Below are 21,356 nucleotides of genomic sequence, written 5' to 3'. Positions count from 1 at the left end.
ATCTGTTCTATGCTTATTAACTTCATGTTCTTCTGAATGTCTTTGATCTAACAAAGCCACCCCTCTTCAGAATGGCAGACAGATTGGTCTTTGGTAGTAGTCAGGAGCTCACAGACATGCAGAAGTATTTGAAATGGCACAAGTATTTTCTTCAAATCTTCTTCTCTCTACTTTGCTTATGAATGATCCGTTTTTCAGATTATCAAAGAACTTCAGAGTTGGGAGGCACTTCAGAGACCATGAAGCCTAACTTATAATCTGAAAAAAAAATTTCCTCTCTGAGAACTCAGTCATATACCCTCCCTTGAAGATTTCCAGTGAAGGAGAGCCCATTTCCCTTGGCCTTGGACCTATTATTTCCCAGGAATTGTTCTCTAAGATGTTTCCAACTTGATCTTTAAGATTTTACCAGTAGTTCATTTTGACCTTTGGAAAAGGATATTATATGCGATTCACACCCACCATATTACTATAGTTTTATTAACTCTCTCTCACACCTGTTAGTCATGTTACTCACCTGTTAATCATTAATCCCTGGCATACACAGAAGGAGAGACACCATACCAAAATTACTGCAGGCTATCCAGCAGTCAATTCATCAGCTATTTGAATGGCAGTGACCATTGCTTCACTACCTGGACAGACCAAATACATTTCAGGGCTTTGTCCTTGGCGAGCCTGTCTCGTCATTGACTCTAAAAGTGGCCCATAAGGGAAGATCGTGAAACTACTCAGTAAGACAAATGTGACCATCACGGGTAGGTCTGGAAGTCATAGCTATAAATGAAAGCTGGATTCTACCATCTCTCTCTCTCTCTCTCTCTTTTTTGGAAGACCTTCAGAATGCAAAACTGGATTTGTTAGAAGACCTGGATTTTTCAGGACCAGGAGGATGGGTCACCATCCATGAAAAGTACCCACCCAACTCACACCACTGCTGAGTAGCTGATAAGGGGAACAGTTTATTACAGATCAGTTTTATATTTATGCTACCATTTGACCAGAAAATGGCAAGTTCCCTGGCATATAGATAAGAGTATTAAATGAATTCAAAAGAGATAAGAAAATGGATCAAAGTCATTATGTGAGCATTAATGGGCATATGGTGATTAGTCTATTGGTAAAAGGAAGTTATAGAAGGAGAGGGGGGAGTGTTGATGGGCAGCGAGGTGGCCCAGTGAATAAAGCACCAGGTCTGGAGTCAGGAAGACCTTGAGTTCAAATCTGACTTCAGATACTTAGTAGCTGTGTGACCCTGGGCAAGTTCAAACCCTGTTTGCCTCAGTTTTCTCATTTGTAAAATGAGTTGGAAAAGGAAAAAACAAACTACTCCACTGTCTTTGCCAAGAAAACCCAAAAATGGGGTTAGGAAGAGTTGAACACAACTAAAAAAATGACTTGTTAACAAAAAGAAGTGCTAGGTAAAGAGATATTGCAAGAACCTGAAAGACAAGGGCTGGTTCAGAGTCTTGGCCTGGAGTTTTTTCCTCTTGTGGCACATGAAGAGTATTTCCAAAATTGGTGACGGTTTGATCATGCCTCAAGACTCCATACATACACAGACCAACTCAAAAAGTGCATTTGGGGGGCTCTCTTAAATACCTTGATATTGTTTGGGAAGGCTAACATGCTGTTTTTGTATGACCTGCTTCCAGTCACTTGGACCCATGAGGACATTCCACCTTTGCTTGAGTTTTGATCTCCCTCTCACATCACTTACTTTCATTTTATACATTAACCTCTGTATTGTTTAGCCAAGTTAATGGTTACTGCTTTCCTCATGCAGAGAACATTGACTGTATTTGCAAATTAGAAGCCCGGAACATTTCTTTGTGGGAAAAGAGAGACTTGAGATCAAAGAGTTCAGGGCTCTCCTTTGATCATGTCCCAAAAAGAGTTATAGTTTTTCTTTTTATTTATTGAATTCTAGATATATGCATAAAGGCCGTGCCTAAATGCTTATGAGTACATTTGTAGAATGTTAAAAAGGGAGGTGACAAATTTTAAGATCATATTTAATATAAATACTCTTTTTGAACAAGAACAGCCCAAAGAAGGACATAAATATTTCTAAGTGAGAAACATGCTAGATTTGGAATCAGAGGACCAGGGTTCAGATTCTGACTTCAACCCTCTTATTCCCTATATAAACTTGAGCGAGTCATTTCATTTCTCTAAACCTCATTTTCCTCTTCTGCAAAATGATGAAATAGAAATAAAATGGAAAGGAAGAAGGAAAGGGAATAAGCACGGCATATCATGTGCCAGGTGACTAGGTGACACAGTGCTGAGCCTAGAATCAAGAAACCTCATCTTTCTGAGTTCAAATCTGGCTTCAGACACTAGCTATGTGACCCTGGACAAGTCATTTAACCTTATTCGTCTCGGTTCATCATCTAGAAAATGTGGGACGAGCTGAAGGAAATGGCAAACCACTTTGCCAAGACAAAATCCATGGGGTAGGATAACTAAACAACAACAATGTGTCAGGCACAGTACTAGCATTCTTGTAAATATTATCTCATTTGGGCCTATAAAAATGGAGATTTTGAACCCTAGACTTCAATCCCCAGAAGTCCTTGGTATTTCCCAGAATTCCCTATAATCTCACCTGAGTCTCCACATTAGTGAGATCACAATTGGTATTTAACTGGCAGTAAGGCCTCCCACGCACCCTCTCTGCCATTGCAATGATACAGGAAGTATAATGGTAAACTAAGCTAAGCGTGGGGATTTTGAATAGGCTAATCAGCCATGGGCACATGGTTTTTATTTTGTATCTTCTTTATTCCTTGATTTTCATAATCCTTAATAAACCTCAAAAATATAATATTTTTTATTATTAGAGAGATAATTTAGTTTTTACAGGCCTCACAACAACCCTACAATTTAGGTGCTGTTATTCTATTTTACATATGAGGAAACTGAGGTAAACAGAAGTTAAGTGACTTGCCAAGAATCATACAACTAGTAATGACTTAAAGACCCTTTCCCACTTTAAATCTATGTTCCTATTACTTTTGAGCCAAGCTTTTGTCCCTCTAACATCCCACCTCACAAATATGCACCCCCCTTTTTTAGATTTAGATGAGTTTATAGATGAATTTAATTCATCTATAAAATAACAATAAAATAATATACTATTTCTTTCAGAGGTTACTGAGAAGAAAGGTCGTTGTAAAGAGGAAAATGCTTTATTCTCTATGAGTTTTTACTGTGCTTATTATTGGTGAATCACAATCTATACCAGACAAAAACAGTCATAAAGAAAACTGAATTTAACTAGTTCATTATTTCTATACCTCTTGTGGGGATGCCTAGATCTAGTAAAAGGTTTTTATTGGCTAAAATCTAGACAAAAATGCAAGAAGCAAGTGGGCTTTTGCAAATGACCTTCTCTAACTTTGTAAATGATCTTTTTTCATAAATTTTCTTTCCAGAACATCTTTGCAGTCACACAATTGATTGGAAGGTACAGAGAATACACCATCTTGTTCCTTGTTGATTGCCAGAAAAAAAGGGATTTGCCTCTGCAGAGCAAATAGTAGTCTTTTATGTATGTGTTATGATCACACAAGTTTCCTTGATAAATTTAACCACCAAAGATAACTTTGTTCAGTGACAAAGTGTTAATGATAATTAACACCAGGCAGAGAATAAAACAAGGAGACATATGCTCATTAAAGGTGTTTATCACTGTAATGAAGGATGTCCTGCATAGGGTCCAAATGGATGAGGGTCGCCTTGTGATTGGTGAGGCGCTATAGACTGTCTTGTTTCAATATGGCATTGTGTGAACGAACGGTATTGGGGGCCAAATGTTTCTCAATCAAATTATTACTCAAAATGTGTGCATATGTGTGTATGTATATAAACTCATATATGTGTTTATAGATAGTATACACACACATATATATAAATATATATATGCTTATAGATATACACATATCCATACAGCTTATCAATCCACACAGGGAAAACCAACTGGACCAAAAATATTGTCCAGACAATTGAAAGACCAGTACACTGAATTACTCCCATGGTAGATTGTCATTGTTTAGTCATTTTCAGTCATGTCTAGCTCTTCATGACCCCATTTGGGGTTTTCTTGGCAAAGATACTAGAGTGACTGGCTATTTCCTTCTCCAGCTCATTTTGCAGTTGAGGAAACTGAAGCAAACAGGGTTAAATGACTTGTCCAGAGTCATACAGCTAATAAGAGTCTGAGGCCAGATTTGAACTCAGGAGGATGAACCTTCGTGACTCCAGGCTCTATCCACTATGCCACCTACATATCCTACATATACTGAAATAGAGAGAATGTATCTAGCTACTTATATATAGTTGTAGATGTATAGATTTATCTATGTAGAGAGATATAGCTAGGATAGGAATTGCAGACAGATGATGAGCAAGGTCTAAAACTGAACAGAAGAGATAATAGATTTAAAGCTGAGGATATCTAGTCCAACACCTTTATTTTTACAGATGGGAAAACTGAGTCCCAGAGAGGTGAACTGGGATGAACAAGTCCCACCCTGGTAGCAGAATTAGAATTGCAATTTTAACCCAAGACCTCTGAGTCTAATTCCAGTGGTCTTCCCATGCTATCATGGTGCCTCTCAGAGCATGGACTGTATTGCAGTTGGGGAAATAGTAATTTAGTGATTCCAAGCTACTCTCTGAGTCAAAAAGTCATGAAACTCCACTGTTCCCCCAGGAATCTTATAATTCTATAGTTGCTGAAGAATCAAAGTTGTGAGTAGCCCAAAAAACAATAAGGAGGCACATGGTGGATAGAAATAGATGACTGCTTATTCCCAAAGATCACCTAAATGTAAGGAGTGGTATAAGGGACATCATCATCATACTCATCATCATAAGACTGATCAGAAGAGAATGGGTTGGTTAAGTATTAAAATCAATAGACAGCTCAAATGTTCTTCTGGTACCTAACAAAATGTAAAAGTACAAAAGAAAAGCCTAGTTACTCGAACTCATAGAGTAGTTACTATGTGGGGATGTATGGAAGAATGAAGAAAAAGAATCACAAAAGATAAGAAGACATTCTGTAGGGAGATATTCTATAGGGTACATGATACAAGTGGGGGAAAAAAAAAAGGAATCAGAGTTAGAAGACTTGAGTTCAAATTCTTGGCTCTGCTACTTACTATCTGTGTGTTTGGATAAATTTCTAAACTGTCCTGGACCTCAGTTTCTTAATCAGTAAAAATGGAATGTATGGACTAGATGCTTTCAAAGATTCTTGTAGCTCTAAATCTGTAATTTTAAAAAATGGAGCAAATACTCCCATTGATAAGATCACTGGTTCAATGAAGTATTGAAAAGCTAGGGGAGAGAGAAATGAGGGGGAAGCTTCAAATATGAGGCTTTAAACTCCAAGTAAAATCTTGGAAAGGAGATTCCTTCCAGTTCCCTTATCCTAAAAAATGTCCTTGTCCTGCCCTCTGTCTTAGAAGTTTCTATGACATTTGAAGCACAGCAAACAAATGTTTCTGGGGGAATTACCATGTTGAGGCCATTTTAACTCCTTTGTAACAACATTCAAAATTCTAAGCCAGTTCCAGAAATCACAGCTAAGCAGGAATCTAGTTCAAAAACAAAATGGTGGCCAGGGCTGTTTCTCTTATACAATGTCTTACTGTATTTGATTTATGTAGAAATATGCTGAAGTAGTATTGTTTGACTCCCCATCTCTGAGGACCCAGAGAAATGAACTGTGAGTCTCTCGAGGCCATTCTAGTCAGCCCCATTAAAATAAACAAACAAACATATTCCCTCCTTTGATTCAGCAGTCTTTTGTGTTTGAAGCAGAATATTTTACTTTCACAAGGGCCATTGTTAGAAGACACATAAATCTTTCATTTTTCTTTTTCTTAAAAGCAAATAAAAAACCTCTCCATCAAGAACAGAGATGGGGGCCATTGGGCTCTACAATAGTGTTGGAAAACAGTGACCCAGACCTAAACTACATCCAATCATTTATTCATAGCTTCTAATGCTGAAAATAGCATCATTATTGGATTCTTTCAGATTAAGACAAATTATACAGTTCCAAATAATCTACTATCTCCTTCTGGGCTGTGGTGGTCTCCCCAGGAGATCATACACAGGATATAGGAGATGGGGTGGGGCAAATGAGAGAGAAGAGGAAAATAAGGCCAAAAATGAAGTTTGAAAGACCAAACTAGACAGGAGCTACAATCATTTTAGAAACAAGAATACGAAAAAATAAATTTTTCCATCAAGGAAGTTGTGAGGCCGCCATGCTGTTTAATCCTTGTTTTGAGTCATGGTCCCTCTCACAAAATTGCTTCCCAATAACCTGTGATTTGTCCAGCCCTGGTGGGGTTTATACTGGTCTGAGACTCCCTTGACTATAATCAGACTCAGAGAACCACTTTCCCTCTTGGAAATTCCAGCTATTTGCCCTTATAAGAATTCTCCTCAAGTTTACCTCTGTGAAGGAAGAGAGATTGGTAAAAGAAAATGAAGCCTACGAATGTGGCCGGCAAAATACTGAGAAATTTTTATAGAAGGAAAATATGGTTCTCTGACAGGAAGGCAGATTGATTTGGGTGGTAGTATGTTTTTCTTCATAGCAGTCTGATGCTTGTTATTCTTTGTCCCTTGGACATCCTCGTTTTCCTTTTGTCTTTCCTATTACCAAAAAAAGTTTGATTAAAGGAGCAGAAAAGTTAATAACTTGTTTATATCCTGAACTGGGTAATGGGAGGGGGTGGTGGCATTTTTATTGAATTATTTAAATACTAAGTTAGGTGGAAGTTATTTCCTATTCTCTTTAACTAAAAAGAATGCGAAATGTCAGATGAAACCCCATTAGGGTTGGTAATCATAATCATAATAATGAATATCACATTTGTACAGTGCTTTTAGGGCTCAAACCACTTTTCTGACAACAAATCTGAAAAATTGGTAATGCAAGAATTATTTGCCTGTTTTATAGATGAGAAAACAAATGTTCTGAGCCCATGAATGACTTGCCCAGGGTAATACTAATTAGTAACTATTAGAACCAAGATTCAGTCCCAGTTTAGTGACACCCCTCCCTCCCTTCTCAGCACCAGAGGTCTTTGCACCACAACACAATATCTCTCTCATAAATAACAATTTCTCCAGGGCTGCAGAAAATATTTTCTTCTTTGTTTAGCTATTCAGTTAGAACTTCCCTTAAGCACACATAACCAGTGAATGAATGCATCTGTTAACTCAAAAATCAGCTGGGTTGTGAACATGGGGCCCCTTAGGACCTTATCCTGGGTGAAAAGGCTCTTTGAATGACTTACTTTGTAACAGATTTATTTCTTGGAAGAAAACAAAATACTTTAGATGCCAACCAGGGTGGTGGTGGAATACAGTCAGAGAAGAAAGCTTTGAAGAGAATCCCATTCGAGAAAGCCACCAACAAAAATAACCACAGCATAGACATTTCTTACTCTGGAATTCACAAAAACAGAAACCCTTCATGATTTTTGATTATAGCCTTTGATGACAGAAATCGGGAAATTCTTCATCTCTTCCCAACCATTTTTCCTACTTCTGGTTTTCTTTTTTTTTAATTGATGTATTTTGTTTTAACTCATCATATATAACACTCCATCCCGTTCCCAATAGTATCCTAGACAATTTATAATCTCAGAAAACGGTTCTGTTGTGGAAACAACAGAAAAGATTGATTGTGAATAAAAGTACATACAATATTTTGGTAGTGTTCAATCTGTTAAAAGAAAGAACAAATATATATTTTATACTTCTCCCCTCCTCCAAAAAAAAAATAGCACTCAGTAATAACCCAGTATTAGTTTTCAATTCACTTACTTTCTATAGACTACCTAAAACCCCAAAAGGGCCAGGATGCCTGAGTAGCTTCCATGAAAGAGGGAGAAGTAACCAGTTCCATTCGGATGGGGGCTCAAACCTTCTGATCCTATGGCTCCCTTTCATGAATTCACCATGACCTGAAGCATTTTCAGGGTCCATCTCATACAAGGAATGCTCCGTCTGACTCCTTTCTACAATAGCATGATGTCTTCAGGACTGCACTGGAAAGCCCATTCCCTCATTCATTAAGGGGATTTCTTTGGATTGACAAAATCTGCTAACCTCACACTGGCACCAAATTAAGAATCATGGAGGATCACCTGAAAACAGAGATGTAATTAAAGACAACTGGAAAAGCCCATCACAATGAAGCAGCTACTCATGATAGAAATGAGCAGGCTACAAAATCATTACAGACAAGGAATTGTGCAGAAGTGATGCAGAAGGGGATGTCAAAGAAATATTAAACTGGGAAAGAAAAGACTTTCCAGTCACAGTGAAAGTGAGGAAGAACCGATGGACAGATCAAGCAGTTCACTGAAGGCAGCCAAGGGAAGCCATTAGTACACTGAGCAGTGGGGCTTGGAGTCAGGAAGACCCAAGTTCAAATCCAGGCTCAGACAGTTATTAGCTGTGTCACCCTGGGCAAGTTACTTAATTTCTCTCTGTCTCAGTTTTCTCAACTGTAAAACAGGTATGATAAAAATAGCATTTACTTTACAGGGTTGTTGTGAGAATTAAAAGAGATGTTTGGAAAGCACTTAGTACAGTGCCCGGTACATAGTAGGCTTGTTCTCTTCTCTTCCTCACTGACATGTGCACAGAATATCACAGAATGTAAAGAGGATATGAAGAAGTTGGATATAATATGGTGAATTTATGGGAGGACATAGACAAAAGTCATAAGAGATGGGCCAGTTATGTGTGGGCTGCAGTTTGCTTCAGTGAAAAGAACACCCACCAAGTTCTAGAATAACCCATGGACAACCTTATTCATCTTGGGTCAACTTCCCATCAAACCCAGCTCTCCATCCAAGTTTAATCCAGGAAATGTCACAAATAGAGTTCTCAGAATTATTAGCTTGGCCCCTAAAATTGGCTCTGAAAGGTGCCTTGGTTCCAGTGTCTGTTTCTTCCCATCTCAATCGCCTCTGTAACAGAAAAGCATCCCGTTCCAATAGGTACAGACTTCAAAAAAGCCCATCCTCCAATCTATATATAAGGATGTAGCAGATGGGGTGACTTCTGAGCCATTTGGTTGGTTAAAAGGTCTTTTCCTAGGAATGAATGCTGGAGGGGATGTGGCAAAGTGGGGACACTAATTCATTGCTGGTGGAATTGTGAATTGATCCAGCCATTCTGGAGGGCAATTTGGAACTATGTCCAAAGGGCGATAAAAGACTGTCTGCCCTTTGATCCAGCCATAGCACTGCTGGGATTGTACCCCAAAGAGATAATAAGGAAAAAGACCTGTACAAGAATATTCATAGCTGTGCTCTTTGTGGTGGCCAAAAATTGGAAAAAGAGGGGATGCCCATCAATTGGGGAATGACTGAACAAATTGTGGAATATATTGGTGATGGAATACTATTGTGCTAAAAGGAATAATAAAGTGGAGGAGTTCCATGGAGACTGGAACAACCTCCAGGAAGTGATGAAGAGCGAGAGGAGCAGGACCAGGAAAACATTGTACACAGAGACTGATACACTGTGGTACAATCGAAGGTGATGGACTTCTCCATTAGTTTCATTGCAATGTCCCTGAACAATCTGCAGGGATCTAAAAAATACTATCCACAAGCAGAGGATAAACTGTGGGAGTAAAAACACCGATGAAAAGCAACTGCTTGACTACAGGGGTTGAGGGGATATGACTGAGGAGAGACTCTAAATGAACACTCTAATGCAAATACCAACAACAGGGAAATGGGTTCGAGTCAAGAACACATGTGATAACCAGTGAAATCGTGCTTTGGCTATGGGAGAGGGAAAGGTGGTGGGAGGAGGGGTGGGGAGGAAAAGAAAATGATCTTTGTTTCCAGTGAGTAATGTTTGGAAATGACCAAATAAAATAATGTTTAAAATTTAAAAAAAAAAAGGTCTTTTCCTTCAGTTGAATCCAAATAAACTAAATAGGTTCAACCCAAAATACCCTAGAAGGATTGACTCACATTGGGCTGGTGCTAATTTTCATAGCAGAATCTAAAGTAAAAAATAAAAGTCATTTAATCTTAAAAGCATTTTTTTTTTAAAGATCCTTACCTTCTGACTTAGAATTAATTCATTTCAAGGCAGAAAAGTGGTAAGGGCTAGGCAATGGGAGTTAAGTGACTTGCCCAAAGTCATACAGCTAGGAACTATCCAAAGCTAGATTTTAACCCAAGACTTCTAGGCCTGATTCTCAGTCCTTTGAGGTACCTAGCTGTCTCCCATTTCTTAAGTAATTACCATATGCCAGGCATTGTGTTGGCATCTGAGGATGCAAAAACAGAAGTAACACCTGCCTCCAATGAGCTTACATTCTTTTAGGTAAAATAATATTTACTCAGATAAATATAGAATAAATACATAGAAAAAATATAAATAATGTTATTATACATATAAATATAAAATACATCCATAGAACGTGATGGGGGTTGGGTTGGGGGGGGGGAGACAAAGCAACTGAAGGCATCAGGATAGGTTTCCTGTACAAGATGGCATTTGAGCTGAACTTTAAAAGAAGATAGGCAGAGGTGAGGAGGAATGAGGGTAATCCACTAAAGGGGGAATAATCTTATGCCAAGGCACAGAGTCAGAAGATGGAATGTTATATACAGGAAACGGTAAATAGGCCAGTTTGGCTGGAGCACAAAGTGTGTAAAGCTTGCAGTGAGTAATACTGGATAAGTAAGCTGGAAAGGTATGGATGCAGCCAGCCTGTGAAGGGCTTTGAACATCAAAAGAGTTTGCATTTTAGCCTGGAGCTAATAGGATTTTTCTAGAACTTCTTGAACAGGGAAGTAATACCATCTTGACCTGCACTTTGGGAATCAATTTGGCAGCCTGGGAAGGATCCATTAGAGAGGGGAGAGGCTAGAATAAAGGAGACCACTTAGAAGGCTTTTGCGATCATTGAGGGGAGAAGTGATGAAAGTAGTGGTCAGGTGAGTGGAGAGAAAAGGACAGATGCCCAATATGTGGTGAAAGTAAAATCAACAATATTCAGCAAGATAGAACAGTGAGGAGAACTGGCGTGAATATTGACAAAGAGAAACAATTCCAAAGGTTAAAAGCACTAAGGCCTGAATGGCCTAACAGGGTTTTCAGAGACTGACCCCTTGCTCTAAGGCACTCAAACCAGAAAGCTATCTTCTCCCACAGGGAGAAGAGAATGATGCCTTCTTCTGTAACTGCTCCTATACAATAAAGAGATTTCTCCAATTCCCCACCATCATCACGGGCCTCATGTATCATGTCTCTCCCCTCTGGAATCTATCCTTTATAACTGCCCAAACTGATTTTCCTTTAAAAAAAGGGGGAGGGTGTCCAACCATATCCCTCCAGTGACCCCCTAGTTCCTCCAGGACAAAATATAAATTCCTCTTTGGGGCATTTAATGCTCTCCAAAATCTGATCCCAATGTGAATTTCTAGCTTTATTACAAGTAATTTGCACTCCATCTTATAACACTATATTATTTTTGTTGTCTTTCTGTGGTTTAGTCATGCCCAACTCTTTGTGATCTCATGGACCAGGTTCTTCTATCTTCCACTATCTCTCCGTCTCTCCAAATTAAGGTTCATTGTCTTCATGACACTATCTATCCATGTCATCCTCCCCAATCCTTTTCTTCTTGCCTTTGATCTTTCCCAACATCAGGTTCTTTGCCAATGAATCTTGCCTTCTCATTTTATGTAGCCAAAGTATTTCAGCTTCAGCTTCAGTATTGTACTTTCCAGTAAATAGTCTGAATTAATTTCTTTAATATTGACTGATTTGATCTCTCTGCTATCCAAGGGGCTCTCAAAAGTCTTCTCCAGCACCACAATTCGAAAACATTGATTCTGTGATGCTCAGTTTTCCTTACAGTCCAACTATATCAGCCATACAGTGCTACTGGAGAAACTATAACTTTGGCTATATAGACCTCTGTCAACAAGGTGATGTATCTGCTTTTTAGCATGCTGTCCAGATTTGCCATAGTTTTCCTTCCAAGGAGCAAGGATATTTTACTTTCATGTCTGCAATCGCTGTCTACAATGATCTTTGAGCCTACAAATATAAAATCTGACAGCACTTCCATTTCTTCTCCCTGTTTGCCAGGAAGTAATGAGACCAGTTGCCAAAATCTTGGGGTTTTGATGTTAAGCTTCAAACCAGTTTTTACACTCTCCTCTTTCATCTTCATCAAAAGGTTTCTTAATTGTTTTCTATATTATACACATTTTGACATTACATATCATGCTCTCCAAGGTTCAAATTGACCTTACTATTCTTCAAGTTATATTACATCTCCCACCTCCATGCCATTGCCCAGGCTGTCTCCTGGGGGGGGTGGGGTGGCAGGAAATGTGCTCCTTTCTTAATTTTACCTCTTAGAATCCCTAGCTTACCTTAAAACTCAACTCAGGGGCTACCTTTCACATAAAGTACTGATCTCCTTCCAAGCTGAGTGCCAGCCTCACCTCAACATTACTTTGTATTTTATGTTTATTTTTATAATAAATATAACAAATATTTTATAATAAATGTTTATTTTTATAAGTACACATTGTTTACCCAAATAGAATTTAAGCTCCTTGAGGGCAGGTACTATTTCATTACTGGTTTTGTAACTCCTGCACCAAACACAGTATCAGGTACCTACACAGCAAACCTTAAACACTAACTGATTGATTGACTGATGACTGGCAGGTAAAAGTTTGCCCCCCTGTTAAGATGCCTGGGCTCCCTGTGAATTCCACCATCTGTGTATATGTTTAGAAAAGTCACATTGGGCTCCATAAATTTATCTCACTGGCCCAGGAGAGCCATTCAGATTCTCATTCACATTCCCCTCTTAACAAAGGATGGTGCATTTCATGCTGTAGTTAGAGTGAAACTCATTGCCCCTTGCTGGGAATTAATAACCTTTAGAATTAATAACTGTCGGGTTTGAAAATAAGTTTCATTAACACCCCTTCTACTTTATAGCTTCATCATCCCTTAATACAGCTGTTGCTGGAAACCAGAAGCCCAATGCTTTTTTTTTTTTTAAACCTTTGAGAAAAAGGGGGGGGGGGGAAGAGAGAGAGAGAGAGATGGTGGAGGGAGGAAGAGAGAATGCAAGAGAGGGAGGGAGGGAGAGAGAAAGAGAAAGGGGGAGAGAGAAAAATGGGAGACAGAGGAGAGAGGGATAAAGAGAGAGAGAGAGGGAGGGAGGGGGAGACAGAGGAGAGAAAGAGGGAGGAAGGGAGGGAAAGAAAAAGAAAAAGAAAAAGAAAGGGGGAGAGAGAAATGGGGGGAGACAGAGGAGAGAGGGAGAGAGAGAGAGAGAGAAGAGAGAGAGAGAGAGAGAGAGAGAGAGAGAGAGAGAGAGAGAGAGAGAGAGAGAGAGAGAGAGAGAGAGAGAGAAGAGAGAGAGAGAGAAGAGAGAGAAGCAGACCGAGACAGAGAAAGAAGAGAGGCTGGAGAGTTACCACTGCAAAAATGAATATTCCTAACTGAATATGAATATCCTAATGAATATCCTAACTGGAAAAAGAGACATGTCATTGCATCTGCCCCCATAATCTACAGGAAAACCCAGCCCATGCTTTTTTAGAGGGGTAGCAACAATCATGATGATTCGCATTTAGTTAACACGTGGTAGTGTGGTAGAAATCCTATAATTCCTAAGTTCTCATAAATTTCTCCCCCTTCCCCATTTTACAGATGAGAAAACTGTGACTTGCCTATAGCTAGCAAGTTGGAGAACGAGGGCTGTTTTCAAATTCCATGTATTCTCCCAATAGAACAGTGATGAGTTTTTTCTTTGCCATGCTTTAGGCCTGTCCCCTAATGATGGAGTAAAAATGGCTCCCCATCTGGAGGTCACAGCCTCCAGGTTCCCTGCAAATCGGGAGGCTTTCTCCAGTAATTGCAGTCATTAGCTGTGTATAAATACGGGTTTCACTGAACTCTGTATAACATAATCCTATTGTGAGCCATTATGTTTAATTATGATAATATATCATCTAATGTGATCATATCCACACTTGGGCTGAACCTGTCCTCAGTCCTCACCATGCTCTCTTGTCCATGGCCCCGTCCATGCCCTCCATTCTGCCTTTACCTGCCTCCATACTCAAAGCTGACCCCAAGTCAGCAGCCAGGCTCTTCTTGCTTCCAGTTTCCTGTCTCTGCCCCATTGCATAGGCTGTGCCCTTTGCCCAGTGCCTCTTAGGTTCCCTCGTTTCCTTTAAAGCTCATCTCAAATGCCACATCCTACCTGAAACCTTCTCTGGAATCCCTCCCCACAAGTGCTCCTGTGTATATGTTTTGTGTTTACTTATCTAGTAAATACAGACCATTCCACAGACTTCTGTGTGAAGCGATTTTTATATAATGTGAATTTTCTTACAGATGTGGAGAAGAGAAGGAAGAAGGTAGAAAGGGGACAGACATGGTTTAAAAACACAAGGGATGGGGGCAGCTGGGGAGCTCTGTGGATGGAGAGCCAGTACTAGAGACAGAAGGTCCTAGGATCAAATCTGGCCTCAGACACTTCCTAGCTGGGTGACCCTGGGCAAGTCACTTAACCCCTGTAGCCTAGCCCTTACTGCTCCTCTGTCTTGGAACCAATATACAGTATTGATTCTAGAGATGAAAGATAAAAGTTAAGCACACTCACACACACACACACACACACACACACACACACACACACAGGACAGAGAAGTGAGAGCAGAAGGAAGAACTTGTTGAATTATTAGGGTATGCGTGGACTCTCACAAGAAGTCAAGCCTAGACAGTTACTCTAAAGCAGCCAAAGTAGGTTACTCTCCACTCCACCCAGGCACAGCCTGGATTTTCCAATATGTGTAATTTTCCCCTCAATTCTCATTATGCCTGGATTGCTCTCACACACCCTACTCCACTGCCTCCTTGACCCATGGAATTTCCACTCAGTCTTTAAAACTCAACCCCCAAATCTCCCTTGATCTCCCCAGTTGGTAATGACCCCTCTTCCTCCCAGTCTTGGATTGCATATCACCCTTGATGTCTAGCTCTTCTTGACTAACCAGGTCATTCCATATTAAGATTATTTGTGTATGTGCTTCTGAAGTGAAGACAGGGGCCATCTTATATATAAATTCTTGCATTTTGGGGGCAGCTAGGTACACTCAGTGGTTTGAGAGCTAGATCTAGAGATGGGAGGTCCTGGGTTCAAATCTGGCCTCAGACACCTCCTAGCTATGTGGCCCTGGGCAAGTCACTTAACCCCCATTGCCTAGCTCTTACAGCTCTTCTACCTTAGAACCAATACATAGTATTGAGTCTAAGACCAAAGGTAAGGGTTTTTAATAAAATAAAATAAACTCTTTATTTCCCCTGATGCCAATTGCAATGATTTGTTCATAGCAAACTCTTCATAGAGGTCTGTTGAATCAATATCATTTTGATCTTTTTCCCTCACCCTGAACTTGTAATCATGAGACCTGAGTTGGAATCCCACATTTGCCATTTGCTACCTTGTATGATATTGGAAAAATGTGAATTATTCACTCAGGACTTCAGTTTCTTCTTTTATAAAATTAAGCAGTTGAATAAAATTACCTCTAAGGTCCCTTCTCCCTTTACATCTATAATTATGAATAATACTTTGCCCTCTATGGGCCCTTAGTGTACCTGGCAGAGTCTCCAAACTGAGAAGGTCAATGGAAGGAAAATTTTTCTTTTGCAAATGACATTGTGACATCATGTTTAAATTATTATTATTTATAAACACATTAAAGGCTGTGCTTCAAGAAGAAAGGAATAGGGGGCAGCTGGGTAGCTCAATGGATTGAGAGCCAGGCCTAGAGATGGGAGGTCCTAGGTTCAAATCTGGCCTCAGCCACTTCCCAGCTGTGTGACCCTGGGCAAGTCACCTGACCCCCATTGCCTAGCCCTTACCACTCTTCTGCCTTGGAGCCAATATACAGTATTGACTCCAAGATGGAAGGTAAGGGTTTTTAAAAAAAAATTTTTAAATTTAAAAAAAAAAGAAGAAAGGAATAGTGTGCCATGAGTAATTATTAATGACCCCAAGGAGGAAATTGATGTGAATTTTGATGTTCTTATCCAATGATGGAATGGCTATCTTGTATTTCACATATTGTTGTTGGTTTAATTGTACCCTCAATACTTAGCACAGTGTCTAGCATGGAGAAGGAGCTTAATAAATGATTGTTGAATTGAACCAAATTGAGTTTCTCCAAAAGCTTGGAAGTGCCAAGAACACAAGCTAATTACACCTGAATAGCTTGTGTTCTTAGTGCTTCCATTTATTAAGCTCCCACATTATGCTGGGCATTGTGCTAAGTTCTGAGGATACAAATAAACCAACAAAACAGTCCTTGCCCTCAAAGAACCTACATTTGACTAGACAACTCATTTGGTGATCTGGACAAGAATGGACAAGATGTGAGGTTCACCACAGTTCAATGACCTTTTGTTCCAGAAGCAGCAAGGAAAAGTCCCCAGAAAATGGAGATAAAGTCCCTCAAGACAGAGACCAGATTCCTCCTCTACTCCACTGAAAACGGTGACAGCTGCCAGATTCACCTTCATCATTTAGACACACTTGACCGGTGCAGCTTCAACTCTTCTCTTCCTCTGGTGATCATTGTCCACGGATGGTCGGTATGACATCCTGATACCTTTTCTTCCTCCCTCCATTCCCTAGTCCTCTGACTTCACCAAAAAAAAAAAAATCTGTTTATTCAATAAGTGGCACCATCTTCTCCTCTGGAGAAATGATAGACCTTGTTTCTTTAAAAAGAGGTGGGGAGCCCTGGAGAAGGCAGTAGATTAAGAACTCCCAGTGAGATGCTGAAGTCCAATTAAGCAATTAGGCTGTCATATGGCAGGTCTCATGCTAGAGATGAGTTTTGTGCTTCCTGGACCCTAGCCAGCATCTTTGGAGCAAGCAGATGAGTTAATATGCTGAGTCTCATGAGAATTAAGAACTAGCTTCATTCCTAGGTAGAAAGAAATCTATCCCTGCCACCTAAATAGCATTTGATTTTTATTTCGGGATGCATTGAACATCCTCATCTCTTAATTACTCACACTCCACATATTATCCCAAACCCCATTCCCTGCCTCCTGCCTCTACTTGCCTTACAAAAGATTTGTCTAAATCTCTACAGTTCCCCTAAACTGAGTCAAATGTACTTTTCATTCAAGGGCTAAGGGTCTAACCATCAAATAAGAACTAAATCCATGATAGAACTGGTTTTTTTCTCTTTTCCAGAAATGAACGGAAATCACATGAACTGGGTGAGAGTTAGGGGTGAAGGAGGCAACAATGATGAATAGTTATTGTGGTGAGATGGACTAAAAGGTGATCAAAAGATTTGAGAGAGCCATTCTGGTAGCCACCTAGCTTTCGATCTTTTCCTGTCCCACAGTTTCAGGCCTGGAGATTCAAAAATATGAGAGGGACACAAAGAAGGAAAAGTAGTGTTGGAAAAGAAATGATAGGGCTGTGAGTCTAGAATCAATCAGAACCATCCCAAGAGCTAGCAAAATCAAGCAAACTAGTATAATAGGTGCAATTACAGGATTTTAGACCTTGAAGGGATTATTTAGAGAATATCTAATTTAACTCCGTCATTATAAGAAGAGAGAAGAACCTGAGATCTAGAATCTTAAATGCATTGCCCAAAGTTATATAGCTAGTTAATGGCAAAACTGGGAATGAGATGTCAATTTAATTGAACAAGAATTTATTCATTTATTTATTACTTACTATGTGCAAAGAATTATGCTAGATGCCAAGGAAAGGAGAAGAAAGGAGAAAGGAAAGGAAAGGAAAGGAAAGGAAAGGAAAGGAAAGGAAAGGAAAGGAAAGGAAAGGAAAGGAAAGGAAAGGAAAGGAAAGGAAAGGAAAGGAAAGGAAAGGAAAGGAAAGGAAAGGAAAGGAAAGGAAAGGAAAGGAAAGGAAAGGAAAGGAAAGGAAAGGAAAGGAAAGGAAAGGAAAGGAGAGACTATTTCTATTTAAAGTGAGTTTAATGTTATTTAGAGGAATAATGCATTACAGAGGGAAAAAGTCAGACACAGATCAGAAAAGCCTCCTCATGGTGATCAGACTCAATCCTGATTCCACTATAATGAGATCCACATGTGTCTGAACCTAGCTTTCATTCTCCAAAAAAAGTTATACTAATTGAAATGTCAAAAAGAAAATCATTTTCGGCTTTTAAAGATAGCCTGCTGCAAAACTTTCAAGATGATGAAATTTATTTTGGATATGCTCAGGTTCTCCTCTCTTCAACTTTTCTCCATTCACTTGTGCCTCATTTTGCCATTGTTCAAGCCATTTTTCAGTTACTTTCATACTTCCCTCCCCCCTCATGAAAATCTGCTCTCAGAAGGTCTAAAAACTCATTCACCCTGAGATTTAATGACTGATAAAGGCTTAATGTGTTATCTCTCCTGGGGTTATGAGAATTTTAACCTGTGACAAAGTCTGAAGCCGTGAGAATGAATCTATAGTACTAAAATTTTAGGCATCAGAGACTTAATGGGAGAAGAATTAGATGGTAACAAGGGAACCTTCCCAGCATTCCTGAAATTACACTATGTATATAGCTGTTGGCCAGTTTGCTACATTCAAAGTTTTTTTTTCTTTATCTTTTTAAAGCAAAAAGGATTCTTCCCTACCTTTCCCAGCTCCTCCCATAGGGACTGCAGGTCCTAAAGCACTTACAATGATACTTTTCTTAAAACAAGTGAAACTAAAGATCAGACTCTAAATCCTCTCCTCTGGGAACTCTTTGAAAGAGGAAAAAACAGATTGGGAAGAACATTTACAATTTAGAACCATCAGTAAATGAAAAGCATTCAATTTACTCAACTATTTAAACCAATAAGATGGGGGCTCAATTATGTGAAAGGAGTGAAAAAAGCATCTGGAAAAAGGGAAGATGTGACCAGAGAGAGAACTGGGGGAGAATCACAAAGATATAGGATGAGAAAGAAAACCCAAAAGAATTTAAATTAGTTAATAAATAGAAGAGAGCCTAAGGAATGACTTCAGAATTACATACACAGAGAAAAGTTGTGGGCCATTCTTGTCTTTCTTGAGAACATACCAAAAAGAAGCCAGAGAAGGAAAGATTGTTGTTGTTGAGTCTTTTCAGTCATGTCCAACTCTCTGGGACCTGATTTGGCTTTTTTGTTTGTTTATTTGTTGGTTGGTTGGTTGTGTAACAATTAAATTTAGTATCTAGTAATAAAAATATCATATTTTATGAGATTTATTAAGGATTATTAGAAATCAAGGAATAAAGAAGATACAAAATAATAACCAAGTGCCCATGGCTGATTAGCCCATTCAAAATCCCCAAGCTTAGCTTACTACATCATTGCAATGGAATGGAAGAGCTAGAGGGAGGTGTTACTGATATTTAAATACCAATTTTATCTAGCCAACCTGGGGACTCAGGTGAGATTATAGGGAATTCTGGGAAACACCAAGGACTTCTGGGTATTGAAGTCTGGGGTTAAAAATCTCCATTTATACAATTGGTTGGTTGGGGGTTTTTTTGCGGGGGTGGGGGTGGGGGTGGAGCTCCTCTAGGCAAAGATACTGGAGCAGTTTGCCATTTCCTTGTCCAGTTCATTTGACATGTGAGGAACTAAGGCAAACAGGGTTAAATGACTGGCCCAGGGTCACACAGCTTGTATGTGTCTAAGGTGGAATTTAAACTCAGGTCTTCCTGACTCCTGGCCCACTGTTCTTTCTTTCCACAGAACCACCTAGCTACTAGGAACTTCCAAAAGGTGATATTTTAGAATGGGTGATTGATCAATTAATTCAGTTACTAATCTGTTCACTGAGGGATATTTAGAAGTCTACCTAAAGAACCTTTAAATCCATGAAGAAAAATATTTCTTTTCTTTCTAGCCCTGAGTTTCTATGAATTATTACCCTGTCCAAAAAGTTCTCTCTCTCTCTCTCTCTCTCTCTCTCTCTCTCTCTCTCTCTCTCTCAAGAAACACGAAAACCATCTTAAAAATCAAAAACACATAGAAGGGACTCCCATAGCACCAATCCACTTGAAGATTATGAGACACAATCTCTTTAATAACAGATCTAATAAAAACTACTTATATTTACTGTTACAAAGCATATTATTTCATTTGATCATCATATTGATCCTATAAAATATATAGTTTAAGTATTATTATTCCCATTTAACAATTAATGAACTGAAGTAAACTTCTCTTCTTCTTAGTCAATGCCCTTTCTACCTTTTGGCACTCATGTAGACCACTCCCTCTCCACCCAACTAAAAGATGCTGTGATCTGGCTGCTCTTTCTAGCACTAGATGCTCTTCTCAAATGCTCCCCAATATACTTATCTAAGGGGAGGAATAAATATACTCTTTGTTCCCCATTGCCACTTCCAAACTATCCCTCTGCCATGATTTCTCCATTGATGTTCATTTTATTCAGATAAATCACCAAATTGGATCCTCATGACAGTGAACTACCAACTTCCATATATCATTCTCATTCCTTCTTTAAGGTGTTCAGTACATGGATCCTCTCTACCTCAATCTTTACATTGATGCATTGGAACTTTAATACTCATGTTAATGTTCCTTCCACCTTTGCTTCCCAGTTCATTGATCTTCTTAACTCCCCTGATAAACACCTTCACTCAATTTCAGCCACACAAAAGGACAGTTAAACCTTGGACTCACCATCAACCACAAACGTTCTACATTGATGAATAAGAATTCTGAAATATCCCTCTATCTAACCATTCACCTACTATGATTCCACACCTCTCTCCTACTAAACCTATTCTTCATCCTCACCATGACTTCTAGCCCTTCCATGCCTCAATGATCTCCCAGGCTATTACCTCTGTTCAGATTTTACTTTCTTCTCTTTCCAGTCTTGACTTTCTACAGAACAAGTTCAAATTTGCTCTCTTCCCTCATACCGAATGCCTTATTCCCTTGTCTCTGTTCATGCCCTGCCAAATGTCAATCCTAGATTATTCCTACCATCTACCTCTTCCACTCTTTTGCACATACATTTGAACAGAACTGGAGGAAGTCAAATATCTGAAAAAGATTTGAGAATTTTAGTAAACAGTAACTTTAATCTGTCACCAGTGTAACATGGTAGCCTAAATAAATAAACCTATGAGGCACTTTTCAGTCATTTTCAATAGCATCTGACACTTTGTGAGCCCATTTGGAGTTTTCCTGGTAAAGATATTGGAGTGGTTTGCCATTCCCTTCTTTAGCTCATTTTACAGATGAGG

At 39.2% G+C, this 21,356-nt stretch overlaps 1 protein-coding gene across 2 annotated transcripts in view; it reads left to right on the top strand.

The window, feature by feature from the left end:
* LIPC (lipase C, hepatic type) overlaps positions 1-21,356 on the top strand; it is a 228,110-nt gene that overhangs the window by 161,079 nt on the left and 45,675 nt on the right. For both annotated transcript variants that reach the window (XM_007479670.3, XM_007479671.3), the window contains one exon: positions 16,529-16,710. In XM_007479670.3, coding sequence (XP_007479732.2) covers positions 16,529-16,710 — 182 coding nt within the window. The remainder of the gene's footprint in view (positions 1-16,528; positions 16,711-21,356) is intronic.

This window comes from Monodelphis domestica, chromosome 1 (assembly GCF_027887165.1).
Source record: "Monodelphis domestica isolate mMonDom1 chromosome 1, mMonDom1.pri, whole genome shotgun sequence".
Classification (NCBI taxonomy): Eukaryota; Metazoa; Chordata; class Mammalia; order Didelphimorphia; family Didelphidae; genus Monodelphis; species Monodelphis domestica.
The sequence above is the reverse complement of the archived record's forward strand: the minus strand, read 5'-3'. Positions and strand labels throughout refer to the sequence as shown.